Raw genomic sequence first — 15288 nt, forward strand, 5'->3', positions numbered from 1 at the left:
CAATGTATTTTGAGTCTGATGTGATTAGTTAAGGAATGAAAACAAATTATTAAGTTGCAACGGCACGATGAGAGAAATTTTTGTTTGTTCTGATGCCAAAGCACTGAGTGCCAAAAGATAGAGACTAAAATTCTTGCCATATACTAATAGTGAGACAAATTTGAAGCAAGCTTGAAAATTTGCCAGGGCACGTAGATTTGAAAGATTATGCAGTGTCATCACTATATAAAGCTCATCGGGATGCCTATTGCATTATTATTAAACTTTGGCCAATGGGGTTGTCAAAGCAATATCTGTGCATTGGCTTTGGCCTGTTGTTCATCTTAGGAGCTTGGACTTGTGAATCCATGGCTCGGACCGTCCACAAGCCACCAATGTATCGGAAGCATGAACAATGGATGACTCGTTATGGACGAGTGTACAAAGATGATAATGAGAAGGAGATGCGTTACAAAATATTCAAAGAAAATGTTGAGCGGATAGATTCTTTTAACAGTGACACAAGACGTTCTTACAGACTTGGTGTCAATCAATTTGCAGATCTTACAAATGAAGAATTCAACACAGCAAGGAACAGATTCAAAGGTCATATGTGTTCTGCCCAAGCAGGTCCTTTTAGATATCAGAATGTTACTGCCGTACCTGCTACCATGGACTGGAGAAAGAAAGGAGCTGTCACACCTATCAAGGATCAAGGCCAATGTGGTAAGTCATTATACAAGTTTATATACATAAATATATATATGTATGTATGTATACATAATTCTTTTAATCAAATTGCAATGCAGGTTCTTGTTGGGCATTTTCAGCAGTAGCAGCAGTGGAAGGAATCGCTCAGATAAAAACTGGAAAATTGATTGCCCTTTCAGAGCAAGAGCTTGTTGACTGTGATAACAATGGTGAGGATCAAGGCTGCCAGGGTGGTTTGATGGATGATGCTTTTAAATTCATTGAAAAGCATGGTCTAGCCAGTGAGGCTACCTACCCATATCATGCAGCAGAAAGCGCTTGCAACACCAAGGAGGAAGCCAAACCTGCAGTTAAGATAACTGGGTATGAAGATGTGCCTGCAAATGATGAAGCTGCTCTACTGAATGCCGTTGCAAACCAACCAGTTTCTGTTGCCATTGATGCTAGTGGATTTGAGTTTCAATTCTATTCAAGTGGAATCTTCACAGGGTCTTGTGGAACTGAACTAGATCATGGTGTTGCTGCTGTTGGTTATGGAGTTAACGATGGGAACAAGTTTTGGCTGGTGAAGAACTCATGGGGAACACAGTGGGGTGAAAAAGGATACATAAGAATGCAGAGAGATATAGCTGCAAAAGAAGGCCTCTGTGGCATAGCAATGCAAGCCTCTTACCCTACTATGTAGCTTTTAATATTTTCTCCATTGGTTGTGTACTATCTAAGCAACAACCCATAACTTCCTTATATCAGAAAGGCGTCTGCACATCTGTTACCATATAATATAAGTGAAAATTATCTATGGCTTCTTAATAAATTCTGAGAGGAAACTTAAACCTAACAAAAATTTGTTGAATGGTTTCAAGATGTAAAATTATGAACCCCCCTGCCTATAACTCGGATAAAAGAGTACATCTTAAGGAGCAAAAGAGGAATTAGCAGAATGTAGCAAAATAGTATTAACACAAAAAATATGAACTAAAAACATTTGTGTAACTTCATTGATGTGAACAACCATTACAATTAGCACAAGTCGTTTGAGCATAGCCTAGTTGATAATCACACCTATTCTCTAAATGGGATGTTCTGAATTTCATTCCCCAAACTCTCGAAAAATAATAATTTCTGTAAGCTGTATAATTTGTAAGCTACTAAAAAAGAAAGAAAGAATCAAGGTTTTAACTTGTCGCCTGAATAGTTTCAACTAAGAATGTTTGCAACAAGCAAGCACATAATCATCCAAAAACTGGCTAAGCTGAGTGCTGTACAGATTTGGATCATTTCTGAAATGATCAACATGTGGTGAGGACACAAAGTTGCAAGCCCTGACCTCATGCCCGGCTCTTCGCTGTTCTTGTATAAATGACTCCACAGACTTTGCGGGGATGACTCTATCCGCGGTGCTATAAATATATAGCTGTGGACAAGTAGGTTGTCTTGATGATAATAAGCTTAGCACAGCAGAGAGCCTCCTGCAATGCGATAATGAAATTCTATATAATTTTCTATTTATAAGGACTCCATCCATATTATTTATTTGGCATTATGTCTTTTTTCAGATTCATTTTTGCTGGTAAAAGCACTTACCTACTCACAGCAGGAAAATTCAAAACCACCTCAAAGAACTTCTCCAGAATCACTAATAAAGCTGCTTCAGTTGCTGCAGGTTTGGGTTCTACAAATTTTTTGCCGCCAACAAATACCTCCACATCACTTGAACTCATATGAACTCTTGTAGCAACACTGTTCTTTTTTAGAAAAGCTGCAGAGAAACCTGAAGCCCAGACCTAAACAAATGAAATAATTTGAGCTCATTAATCTCTGAAAGTGTAAAGAAAGGCAAATACAGAGCATCCTCAAAGAAATGATAAGTTGAAACACTGGAGATGCATCACAACCTATCTTGCCATAGAATTGATTACCAATAAAATGGTCAGCACAGAATCACGAACATGTAAGGAGAGAGATACCATTAGATCCAGCATACCATTGTCACGTCATTGCTCAAGGGGTCATCAAGTCATACAATTGCCAGTGAAAAGATAAATGTATTGTAAATACATATAGTTGGAAAGGGGGTTTCGAATGAACTTAAAGCCAAGGCTTACATAAACAAAATCAAGGTACAATCTTACACCTAACCAAGAGGCAGCATGTTTCAAAATCAAAAGGTTTATAACATAGTCCTGCCAACTGTACTCTCAAAACCCCCAACAAAACAAGAAAGTAAAGTGATTGCAATCAAAAAATACATTAAACTTAATGCAGCAGTCACCAGGGAAAAAAATATTCATCATTAGAGAATCAGAAAAGCAACACTTGACAGCAGCCAGAGGAATATAACGTGGTAATTAATGCGAGTCAATTCCAAATGCATGTCACATGGAAGAATAGTAGGCAATGACAAATACTTTAACAAACTTAGTGTGTCAAACAAATAATTTTATGATTTTCTAATTCTTGCCATCCTCAGTACTGGTATTTTCATGTCATGGTACACAGTGAAACATCTTTAACGTCCGTCTTGGTAATCAACAAACCAATGCAAGAGCAAGCCACAATTACCTGCGGGTCAGGAGCTGCAACTGGTGCAGAATCCACAATGCAACCCCTAATATTTGCCATTAAAGAGGGATCCTGGTTCTGAAACTTCTCCAATATAACTCCATATCTGCAACAAGACACGGGAACTAAACAAATCAAGCCAAAAGGTTTTCACAAGAACAGATACGCGTGGATATGCATATGGAAGAGAGCTTACGTTAACCATCCAGTGTTGCTAAAAGTATGAAATACCAAGTTCTTTCCTTGCTCCTCTTCCAGCCAATCAGCCAGATGGTTCACAAGCAAGTCGATGTCTTGTTCAGCCTTTCCGCCAACTTTGTAACTAAGAATCTCAGCCATCGGAAAAGTAAAAGTAACGACATGAAATCCCCTTGAAGTATACCACTCAGCATATTTCTTAAGATGCTTCTGCTTTGACCCTAACCATCCTAACAAAACCACTACTGTCCTAGACTTCACCGATGAGCAATTAGAAGATCCAGAAACATCAATAGCATCTGGCTCTGGCAAATGCCATCTGTACAAGACATCAGGGGCGGAAGTAGAGATTTTATTTGTCAATGCAGTTGGTTTAGGACCCTTTGCCAATTCTGCTGACTGATATGAATGAAGAAGAAGCGGAGAAGCTAATGTACTAGGGACATATTTATGAATAGAATTAGGAACTAGGAAATTAGTGCTAGGTACAGGTACATGAATTCTATTGACGAAGGACAATTTGGTTAGCCTGGAAACTGATATATGAGAGACCCATGAAAAGCTTGGTTCTTGCACTGGATCCGATAATGGAGAATGTGATTGAAGTGAGCCAGAACAAGTATCTACAGATTTGACAGATGGGAGTTTCTCAGAAAGGTCAGTAGAAACAGAAGCCGCGGCCACAGCTGCAGCGGCAACTATTGGTCGTTGAATGATTCCAGATAGGGAACCCATAGAGGAGATATTGAAGGGGAAAATCTATCATAAATATGAAGGCAAATCCACTATAAAAGACAGAAGCAGACAATTGACTGCGGCCAACAACCCAGATAGCAAAATAGGTGAAGAAAATAGAAAGACAATCGCCTGCAAAAAATTGGAGCAAATCAAAGATAAGAAGTTTTTAAGATGAGAGCAACAATAAAAACCGTTTTTTTGATTTTTTACAAAAAAGTAGATATAATCGATCAAATCCAACACAAGGAGGGTAAACACGGGAAGAGTCAGAGTTGGTATATTCGAATGTTGTAACGTGGAGATACTTACCTTGATAGGAAAGAGTCCAAGAAAATCGGGCTGTCAAGCGTCCTTCTTTGACAGCCCGATTCCCACCGACCAAGAAGCTTCTTTCTTTATTTGTTTATTTTCAGAAGTCAAAACGCAAAAGCCTCCTCCACCAAACGCGTCCCCTGAGAAAAATTTTTTAATGAAAAACAAGTTCAACATGATAATAAAACAAGAAATTTTAATCTTACTTCGACCAGGCCTCAGCTTCGCGTGTTATGCATGCTTATGCGAATGCGACTGTGTGATGGTGATAGATACATTCGTATATATAGCTAAATAAAATATAATTAATCGATGCCCGATGTTTTAGGAGCTCAATAAATTAATACAATGAATAAATCAAATGAAAATGACAGTTTTGATCCCAGATTGACGCCAGCAAAGAGAGGAATTACAATTCGTTCCGGAGATTAGCGGCGGTGTGTGGTGGGGCGTGGGGGTAAGATTGGAAAAGTGAATAAATAACGCAATTACCGAAAAGTACCAAACAGGAGACCGAGAATTGGAGCCGCTAAAATGAAGGGTACAAAAAACTTTTGCAGGCAAAATAACATTTCTGCCCTTTGAATCTTTGATACGTGCAAGCGAGAGCGACATTTCCAAAATGAGTCTGGCTCGGAAAAACACAAACTGGTTTTCTTTGGAAAATTCAAAACCGTTTTGATCTGTAAATAAAGAAACGGAAAGGGAAGGGAGAACTAACCTCCTGAGAGCCGCAGAAGGGAAAGGAGTCAGTCAGTTATTTCTGAATGCAAATTGCATTGCTTCTTCTTCTCCTCTGTGTTTGGGTTTTAAAGAGAGAGGAAGGGACGGGTGAGAGTCCTCGATTCTTGGAGATGCCAAAGTTATAAGAGAGGCAGATTAATTCGTTGAATCGTTGATAGTGGAGGTGGAGGTGATGATGGTGACCGGTGTGGGTGATGAGGAAGTTTAGTTAATCAAACAAAACACCTTTGAAAGAGTTTCTTTTTTTTTATTTTATTAATACAACAAATTTTATAATTTAAATAAGAAGAAGATAAACATTAAATCAATATTATTTGAATTTTTGAAAATACTATAAAAAAATTGTACCGCATAACTAGTTATACTATGAGGAGGAAAGGAAAGATTTATAGAATATCCCAAATGAATATTCGATGCAGATAAAATGTTCCTTTTATGTTTACGTAAACCTAACAACCAAAGCGAGGGAGTGGTCTTGGCAGTTGGCAATGGCAATGGAATCTCTCTCACTTTGGATCGTCATCCATCACGCGTACCATATAAGCAAAAAACACCATCCACTCCCTTCTTGGTAACTTTTTACCACCTCATTTATGGTTTGCTTGCACGATTCAGTTAACTTACTAATCCATAATTTCTTCTTCTTCTTCTTCTTCTTCTTCTTCAGCCATCAAACTCCTGCCTCGCCTAAAATGCACTCATAACAATTTCTAGCCAATCACACCTTTATTTTCCTAAAATAAATTACTGCACTATTCCTTCACTTGGTGAAAATATTGTATGAACCATGTTTCATCAGTCAAGACAGTTATTTGTGTAAATATTCTTGATTACTATATACAATCTGCTTCATGCCATTCACACAAATGAACCCTATGCACAAAGAAAAATACGGATTTCTCAAATGATTTCAGAGACTTTAAGGAACCATGCACTCATTCCGATTGGATAAACTAATTTGTGAATTCCAAACAAAGCACAAAGAATATTTAAAATTTGCATCTCATAGGGAACTGTAATAGCAAGAAAGATATACAGAAGTCACAAATTTGGTTGTGGTTGCCTCAGGTTTCATGACATGCTCAGCCACTTTCTCTTCAGTCATTCCAGCCTCAACCAGGTACTTGAAAAATCTTTCCAAGGATTATAATCATCAAGGCAACACTATCAACTACTGAAAGATCATTCAACAATCAAACATATAACTCGTACGGTCTTATGCATCCTACACATAAGAAACTGTGTTTTGCAGATGCTTGCAACAATTCATAGAATCAGTGAAAAAACTTCATTAAATACTGATGTAGAAAACAATAATATATGTCAACTAATAATAAACTACAAAGAATCCCCTTGCTCATAAAGCACATATAATACATTCGCTTTGAAACATTGAAGACACTTCTCATCTGTGATCTACTCTAATTGAATAAAAGCAAAAATTGAAAACAAATAAATTAAACACAATCAATTTATCAATCACCAAATTCAACACCCATGAGCTGGAAAGCTTGTGAACTATTGTAATTGCTGAGACCTATCTCATCAATTTCTAAATGGATATATGTTGAGTCAATGAATACACTACATTTCACTGGCTCCGCATTACCAAAGATAAGAAAACAGTTTTCGTAGAAACCATCCTTTGGGGGTAGATTCAGTAAACAAGACCTTGTAATTGAGAATTTCCATTTACTACTAGTACTTGTCAATCCTTTTTGGTCTTTTAGCATCATCACGAGGCGATGTCTGCGACCTAGAAGTTCCGACACGTATTTCATATCACCTACAGCTAAAGCATGGCGAACACGGGTGGAAGAGACTTGTCCTCTGTCCTTTAAATCACTCAAGTTCATGTTTCTCAGATCTTTATTCTTGTCCATCACAGACTTTATAATATAAGCTTCCATACCATACTCCTCACACAGCCTCACCAGCTCTGATGCATCGCCAGCAGCTTTATATCCAAATCGGTAGTTTTCCCCTGAAACAGTTACCCATTAAGACTTCAACTGAATATAATAGCATTAAAAATGGAAAATTCAGTTGACATTGCCAGCTTACCTGCTACCACTCCACATACTTTAAGTTCATTGGATAACTTTTCAACAAATTGTCGCGGATTGAGATGTCGAACACTTGAAAATTCAATTTGGAACTCTGTTGGGGCAATATTACCACAGTATGGGGCCCAAGTGGCAAGAACCCTGCTCCGATCACATTTGGCAACTATTGGAGCCCTGTTAAGGCAAGCTCAAATATCAGCCAAAATTGTTATTCTAATTGTTCATCATTGATAAGTTAACATGTTAGAACCTAGCTATGGCTAACACTACAATTTTCAGCAATGTAATGAAACAGAAGCAACAAAATAAACTGCTACCTAAAAGGCAAATAATTTACACCGCGTGTTATCAGAACAAGTAATAAACATCCTAAAAGAGGGGTTAAATTCTTTAAAAACTAAAAGGCATAAGAATAGACGACAGCATAAAAGGGACACACAAGCGACAAAATGCAATAAGAACAAAAAATAACATCCATACCTAGGCTCCCATCCAAGTACTTCTGCCATTCCCACAAAAGATAAAAGATATGGACTTCCAACCTTTGATGCTTGAATTGCAAGTTCCCGATGACCAATATGAAGGGCATCAAACTTACCAAGTGCTACAATGCCTCCTGCAAGAATAATGATCAAGCGATCAATATTAAGAATACTAGTATGCCTAAAAAAATGGACAGAAAAACTCTTAAATCCTAGTCCAAATTAGCGTTAAAACTATCAAGTTAAGAATGACGCTACTATAGAAAAATTGAAAAAAAAAAAAAAAAAAAGCATTTGATAAGAGATTGTATGACCAAAAAGATAAAAACCCAAGTAGAAGAAAAGAAAAGACAGAAATCATAGGAGGTTTTATTGTAAGGTGCAGGCAATTGAAGCATTCTGTAAAAGGCACAAATCAAAAGTAATAAATGCATTCAAAGATGTTTGAACTCCAAAAGCAGGGATTGCATTTACATTACTAACAAGCCAATCAATTGCTCAAATTACCATGATTTAAATTATAAGAGCAAGTGCAACAGAAAGAAATAAAGCAGTATGGAGGAAGAAGAAATCAGCTGAAGTCAAAAAAATAATAATAATAAATAAATAAAATAAATAAAAGAAAGAAACCTGCCAATGGGAACAATCCTTGAGATGGAAGTTCATTATCATCTTCTTGTTGGCTTTGCACAAAGAAAAGTCATCAGCTACTTGACCAAACATAGGATGTATTAGACAGGAAGAACGACATATATACACAGAATGGAGCCTAGGAATTGAATCATAAAACAGAAACCTAAATATAAAGAGCACGAAGCGAATGCGGATAGAATACAAGTAAAACCTGAGGCAGTCGGGCATAATGGGAATTTCGCCAGGGGATTTGGATCGGAGGCTTGAAGAAGAAACCATTCTCTGCTGCAACCGGTGAGGGAAATAACAATTACTATCGGCAACGCCGATTATGGTAACAGAGGAAGGTCTGAACATGAAAGAAGAGAGGCGAATGAATCTGGTGCTGCAAAACCCTAACCCGAAGCCTTGATGGTGATGGAGGTTACACTCTCGCAAGTGCAGGGAAATACGAGAGCCACCACTCAACATTATCAAGTTTGGGTTTTTCAGTTACTTAGGAAGCAAAAAACTCTAATTTGACTTGCTCTTTCTTCCTCAATCAACCATCCAATTCATTGTACTGGGATTTTCCAATCGTTCGCATCGCCTTGTTTGTTTTTATTTTTTTTCGCCCTTTGGGAAGTCACTATTTATTGGACTTATAAAAAAAAATTATTTTCCGACCCTTTTTTTTTCAGCCCACAATATATTTTCCATCTCTATCTCACTCTCACCTCTTATAAACAAATTAAAAAATTTGGTACCTAACTAATTCTAAAAGATGGTTGCTTAAAGTCCAAAACGACCTTTAAACTCTCCAACAAACGGGGTTCATTTCTGTACTTTCACATACTGGACGGACGCCATTTCAACTCCCTCTCACCAACCGACAACAGCCATTCCAGATGAAACGAAGGATAGATTAGGGTTCCTTGTCAATCCTAATCCCAATTTCATGGCTTCTTCAATTTGCATTAACGAAATTCTCACAGATGACGAGCTGCGCTCGATTCTGTCCAAGCTGGAAAGCGACAAGGATAAGGAGATATTCGGCTTGGTATGCAAGAGATGGCTCCGCTTGCAAAGCACAGAAAGGAAGAAACTTGCTGCCCGTGCTGGACCTCACATGCTTCAGAAAATGGCTCAAAGGTTCTCTCGCTTGATCGAATTGGACCTCTCTCAGTCCATTTCCAGGTCGTTTTATCCTGGGGTCACTGATTCTGATCTCGCTGTCATTGCTCATGGTTTTAAAGGCTTGAGGATCCTCAGCTTGCAGTATTGTAAAGGTAAAGTAATGTTCTTTCTCTCAAAATTTTACAAAATGAATAACGGGTTGTGGAATTCTTGGAGCTCATTTTGTTGAGGGATATTGTCACATTTGATGGAACTAGGTCCTAGTTATGTCTCATTAGTGGAAAATTGTTCTTCTCATGTTGTGTGTCTCCACCATGGTGATATGCATATTGATGTCTTCACCTAATTATGTGTATAGATGTCTCAAAATACTTTTTGTTTATTCCCAAACTTTGCTCTTCACCAACTTTGTGGATCAGAATTTTAGCTTCTTGCCTGAGTTCTTGTATATTTTTCTCTTGAACATGACCATTCTGCATATTTCCTTACTTGTTGTTACATTAGTGTATTACAGGTATTACTGATAGTGGAATGCGGTCAATTGGATGTGGTCTTTCTTCTCTACAATCCTTGGATGTATCCTTTTGCAGAAAGCTAACTGACAAGGGATTGTTGGCTGTTGCTGAGGGTTGTAAAGATCTGCAGAGTCTACATCTTGCTGGCTGCAGACTCATTACTGATGGCTTGTTAAGAGCTCTTTCTAACAACTGTCATAAGCTACAAGACTTAGGCCTACAAGGATGCACCAGTATAACTGACGACGGGCTCACATATCTTGTTAGTGGTTGTCAGCAGATTCAATTCTTAGACATAAACAAATGCAGCAATATTGGGGATGTTGGAATTTCCAATCTTTCAAAGGCATGTTCATCTTGTCTCAAGACACTGAAGATGTTGGATTGCTACAAAGTTGGGGATGAATCTATATCATCCTTAGCCAAATATTGCAATAATCTTGAAACCCTTATCATTGGTGGCTGTCGAGACATCTCAGATAACTCTATAAAATTATTGGCCTCGGCCTGTAAAAATAGTTTGAAGACTTTGCGAATGGATTGGTGTTTAAATGTATCAGACTCTTCATTAAGCTGCATCCTCACTGAGTGCAGAAATCTGGAGGCTCTTGACATTGGATGCTGTGAGGAGATTACAGATGCTGCTTTTCAGGGTTTAGCAACTATTAAAACTGAATTGGGGCTGAAGATTTTGAAGGTCAGTAACTGTCCAAAGATTACTGTGACTGGGATAGGCATGCTGTTGGAGAAATGCAACGGTTTAGAATACCTTGATGTGAGGTCCTGCCCACATGTCACAAAGTCAGGTTGTGATGAGGCTGGTCTGCAGTTTCCTAAATGTTGTAAAGTAAATTACACAGGAAGCTTAAATGAGCCAGATGTTCTCGTTTGACACTCTCGATGAATTCTAATGGATTGGAATTCTTGAGAAATTCATTCTTTGGAAAGTTCTAAGCGATCCCTATCCCTTCCTGACCATGCTGTTTGTGTATCAGAATGAACAAGGCTTTTGCTGGGGAGTCTTCTCCTGTTCTCGCTCGAACCATACATTTGACTTTGATCTGAGTCTTGTTTGGCATCTTTTATTTATCATCACCTATGATTATTTGGCATATTTTTTATCATTTCATGTACATTGTGTCTTCTGTTTTTGCAGTTTGCTTATTTTTATATTTGGTGTTCCATTTGTCCTTCTAGCAGTGTAATGTTGTTGTATCATTATCTTGGAATAATAATAATGATAAGTATCTTGTTCATGATCCCTGAGCTTTCTTTTCTCTTATTCTTTATATGGAAGATTTGTTTGCTTCTCAGTGGGACGCTATAATGAGGTAGGTGTAGGTAGTGACATTTTTTTTTGGTCTTCCTTTTTATTTATTCATATAAATCAAAAGATGCCAACTTTAGAATTCATTAGGTGATACTGTTAGCGATTCCTAAATAACAACTGAGCGAATTATATGAAATGCATTGAAGGTGTTACCAGTTCAGAAAGATTCAATACATAATGTGGTTGCCCTGTTTATATATCTGCTTCCAGCTATGAATCTTACGTTAGGCACTTTGGTAGTTTGGGTATGATAGAATTTGTGGGCCCTGATGTTGGAGTTTGGTAGATGCATAAAAGCCAGTAGTGTTTATACCTACCATGTGAAGGAATGGACAGAGAGTCGTGGCCTGGAAGACACGACCAATAGAAGTAAACCCTTTTCGGAAGAAAAGGCTCATCTGGGTAGGTCTGAGAATCCTAAAGATTCTTTTACGTCCAGCCACTAACTTTAGCTTTATAGTTTAGTGCTTCGAAAGCTAGTTACTTCTGTGACCAAATTAACATGCTGCAAGGCCATCCAGAGGAAATTATAAACTTTAGCCACAATTTTAGGTGGTGGCTTTAATAAGTAATGCAATTTGAGAACCCAATAGCCCAATTGCTCCGCTAGCCTTTGATTAGGCTGCAAACACAAGCTTGTTCTCTGGTTTCTGTTGTAGTTGTCAAGGAGCTTAGGGGTTACAATCAGTCTATAACAACATAGTCCTGACCTGGTAACTAACTCCCTAATTAACCCAAAATATGTCTAAACAAACCAGGATTAATTTACTCTTAGGTACAGTATTAATTGGTATTTAATTTACTCTTAAGCAGACCACTAATTGACAAAAGGTCCTGGAAAGAATTAGGGAATCACTTGTAGTTTGTTGCGATACATTGGTTAACACAAGAAAAACTGATTCTTGAAATATGAGCTACGGAGATGGAGCTTGAAAAATCAAGAAGCAATCTCATTAGTAAAATTTTTGTACAATCTTTTGTGGTCAACAAATTTTGTTGACATATCATCATGCTATTTGATGAGATGAATAAAAGTGAAGGGTTCTTTTCAAGTCACAAGGAGTGACTTGCATTCGTCCAGGCTTGAGATATTGCTTGCTGAAGGCATTTGAAAGCTTTCTGGTAATTTAAGAAACCCATTAACCAGAAATCAAAATCATCAACAGTCACAATCTCTATGTACTTTTGTGATGGCTTCTTCACATTTTCAGTTTGATTCGCTGTTTTTATCTTCCTCAGTGGGATCACAACCTGCATAATATCGGTGTTTTCAGGATGTTAGCGAGTAGAAGTGATAATATTACTTGGAATTGTTAAGAAGGCAGCAGAAGAGAGAAGGGAAAGTGTTTCTATTTTGCTGATAATTACCTTGTAATGGATTCTGGCTATTTTCCCTTCTGTAGAAGACAATTTAATTGATCTCTCACTGCAGAAGGCAATCTTGTCAGTGGAGATAAAGACAAGTCCTGCGATAGGACCCGCTGTGGTTGACAAATAACATTGACAAGCCTTCAACAATTTCTCTCCTTCTCTAACTGTAAATAACTGCCTAAACACTTTCTTTACTCCTCCTACTTGAAGAATTCTAGCTCCTAAGCTCAACTTTCCTTTCAGAGTTTCAGTGATCTTGGCTCCCAGTCTCACTGCAATTACGCGAAATTTTATATGAATTTAGCTATCATCCATTATTAATTGAGTTCTTTAGCTTCACAAAAGAATTTAGATGATCTGTAATCGCTTTCACTGTATGAACTTACCATGCTCTCTTATGCCATGTGCAAACTTGTCAGCTTTTTTCCCTAGCTTATTCATTCTTTTAAGCACTGAATCTACTTTATCTGCAATATTAGCACAGCTGATGAGTAAAGCACATTCATTTTTTCAGAACAGAAAAACTAAATCTTTCTTGAATATGAGAGAAGAGATACCTTGCTTGACTGCGAGGGATTTATTTGCAGGAGTTGGAACATAGGTTGGGGCAGCATTTTCAAGTAAGAGAATTCTTGGCATTCTCTCAACTGCGTTTGCTGCTGAGGTGATTGGAATTCCAATAACTTGTTCCTGAGTTGAATTCTTCATCTTGGATCAATACAGAAAATGAATGTTCACTTGTATATGCCTTAAAGGTAAGAGACTTCTTCTGCAGAAAGTGCTATGTAGAGAGAGGTAGCTAGGAGATGATTCGGTTGATGAAACCTTGTTTGTGCAATACATATATATAAAAGAATGTATATGTGTTTGGTGAAATCTCAACTTTTCATTGCATGAGTCATCCATGGCTCATCCACGATCATAAAGGCACACAAATTGACTCGACATGATATATTTTTAAGGAAAGATAAAGAAAAGATGACATTTTTAATTGCTTTTAAGAAAAGATATAGTAGGCCCAATTCTACTTATTTTCATTTTTTTTCCAAATTTTCTACCTTTTGAAATTTATTATCTTCTCTCTTTAGCCATTCAATTTAAGTTACATGTTAGTAATATTAATATATTATGGCCCCCATTTTCTGACTTGTTCCTTTTACTGCCATGGAAACTAAACAGTAAGCTCATTCTAGTTATAGTGTTAGCTTGATTACTCCAGCCAAGAAGAACATCAATCAAGACAGGACTAGATCATTCTGAGGTTCTTGAAAATTTCCTGGAAGAAAAAAGGATTAAAAATGAAAGAGCAATTCCTGACAGAAAATCTTTGGAAAATCTCATCTCCATTCAAATGGGGGCCAAAGAAAAAGAAAAAGAAAATTTCCTGATTAGTTGAGACAGTTGTTTTCAGGCATAAAATCCTAACAAACACCATATTGCTGACTGTGCCTTCTTTTTGAGGTTCTATCCAAAATGCTGACTGTGTAAGGAAGTGCCATTAAAGACTTTTGAGTTGGCATTGTAGCTTTCTGTGCCAGCAACCCTCTTTAATGCAAAGACCATGCATGTGTTGGTTCAATCAAAATGAGAGGCAGTTAATAATATTTCGAGAAAAATAATATCAAAATGGGTGGCTGCTTTTTCTTAGATTGTGAAATTCCATTTACAGCGCGATTCAGATAAGAGAAAGGTCTTGCAGATTAAGGAAGCAGCAAAAATCTTTTTTTATCTTAAAGCTGCCCAGGTGGAGGTGACTAGGCAATTGGGCTCCCATTTTCTTGCATTTGAGATGTTGTTCTTTTTATTACCAAGAACATCAAACAACTACTTTAAAAAAAAAAATCCTCATTGCTTACATGTTTGAGGAAACCATATCATATCCACATCAGCCTCATGTCTGTCTGTCTGTCAAGAGCTGCGATGCTTATGTTGTGTGGTATGGGAGAAGTCAATATACGTTTATAACTAGGATTAAGAAATGAATAAAACATTAAAATTTTAATATTAATTATAATTAATATATCTGCATTTCATAAGCAATGAATATGTGCGAGGTAATTAAAATACAACCAAGGAAATGAGACATCTCGTGTTCGAGTCCTCTCTACTGTAAAAGTTATCATCAATTTAACAAATTTTATTCAAAGGAGAGAGTTACCTTATTATGTAGCTCACAATATTATTTCAGCTCATTGGACCTTCCATATATATATAAAAAAAAAAAAAAATACAAACTACATAGGTCAATATTATCCTCTGATTGTGTATTTTGTATTTTATTCTGAAAAAATGAATTGAAATAAAAATAAAAATCCAAAAGTTTGATAAATTCTTTTGTTTAATTAGTTGAACATAATTTAGGATTTGTTTTTAATTTTTAATCTTTTAAATCTTTACTCTTATTTCCTTGAGTTATTTTTAATTTCTCTCATGTGTACAAGTAGTAGTAGCATATCGCGAAGGGAGGAATGAACGACAGCAACTAAATTATTATGTCGTTCGCGTATAAGAAACGACAACATTTAATCTGT

The 15288-nt window shown here is 37.1% G+C and overlaps 5 protein-coding genes across 6 annotated transcripts; 2 read left to right on the forward strand and 3 right to left on the reverse strand.

Moving 5' to 3' along the window:
- Nucleotides 1-96: 96 nt before the first annotated feature.
- Nucleotides 97-1504, forward strand: LOC105631176 (senescence-specific cysteine protease SAG39). Its single transcript, XM_012213199.4, has 2 exons — nucleotides 97-705; nucleotides 789-1504. Exons 1-2 carry the CDS (start codon nucleotides 273-275, stop codon nucleotides 1373-1375), a joined length of 1020 nt encoding a protein of 339 aa, XP_012068589.1. The 5' UTR covers nucleotides 97-272; the 3' UTR covers nucleotides 1376-1504.
- A 157-nt stretch (nucleotides 1505-1661) lies between these two features.
- On the reverse strand, nucleotides 1662-5501 carry LOC105631177 (alpha/beta-Hydrolases superfamily protein). 2 transcript variants are annotated; one of them, XM_012213201.4, is made up of 6 exons: nucleotides 5222-5501; nucleotides 4498-4640; nucleotides 3449-4317; nucleotides 3253-3358; nucleotides 2275-2474; nucleotides 1662-2159 (listed from the first exon to the last, which is right to left on the reverse strand). In XM_012213201.4, exons 3-6 carry the CDS (start codon nucleotides 4183-4185, stop codon nucleotides 1892-1894), a joined length of 1311 nt encoding a protein of 436 aa, XP_012068591.1. In that variant the 5' UTR covers nucleotides 4186-4317; nucleotides 4498-4640; nucleotides 5222-5501; the 3' UTR covers nucleotides 1662-1891. The 2 variants fall into 2 exon arrangements, with proteins under 2 accessions (XP_012068591.1, XP_012068590.1); XM_012213200.4 differs by lacking the exon at nucleotides 5222-5501 and adding an exon at nucleotides 4707-4926.
- A 1008-nt stretch (nucleotides 5502-6509) lies between these two features.
- Nucleotides 6510-9061, reverse strand: LOC105631174 (Nucleotidylyl transferase superfamily protein). Its single transcript, XM_037639575.2, has 5 exons — nucleotides 8637-9061; nucleotides 8423-8475; nucleotides 7791-7926; nucleotides 7309-7484; nucleotides 6510-7228 (listed from the first exon to the last, which is right to left on the reverse strand). The coding sequence occupies exons 1-5, from the start codon at nucleotides 8894-8896 to the stop codon at nucleotides 6720-6722; spliced, it is 1134 nt and encodes a 377-aa protein (XP_037495503.1). The 5' UTR covers nucleotides 8897-9061; the 3' UTR covers nucleotides 6510-6719.
- Nucleotides 9062-9209: 148 nt separating this feature from the next.
- Nucleotides 9210-11312, forward strand: LOC105631175 (RNI-like superfamily protein). The gene is made up of 2 exons (XM_012213198.4): nucleotides 9210-9693; nucleotides 10056-11312. Exons 1-2 carry the CDS (start codon nucleotides 9363-9365, stop codon nucleotides 10946-10948), a joined length of 1224 nt encoding a protein of 407 aa, XP_012068588.1. The 5' UTR covers nucleotides 9210-9362; the 3' UTR covers nucleotides 10949-11312.
- Nucleotides 11313-12315: 1003 nt separating this feature from the next.
- LOC105631173 (GEM-like protein 4) lies at nucleotides 12316-13596 on the reverse strand. Its single transcript, XM_012213195.4, has 4 exons — nucleotides 13315-13596; nucleotides 13144-13224; nucleotides 12755-13029; nucleotides 12316-12637 (listed from the first exon to the last, which is right to left on the reverse strand). Exons 1-4 carry the CDS (start codon nucleotides 13463-13465, stop codon nucleotides 12440-12442), a joined length of 705 nt encoding a protein of 234 aa, XP_012068585.1. The 5' UTR covers nucleotides 13466-13596; the 3' UTR covers nucleotides 12316-12439.
- Nucleotides 13597-15288: the final 1692 nt, after the last annotated feature.

Source organism: Jatropha curcas, chromosome 1, assembly GCF_041381405.1.
Source record: "Jatropha curcas cultivar XTBG-Jc1 chromosome 1, XTBG_Jcur_1.0, whole genome shotgun sequence".
NCBI classification, from domain to species: Eukaryota; Viridiplantae; Streptophyta; class Magnoliopsida; order Malpighiales; family Euphorbiaceae; genus Jatropha; species Jatropha curcas.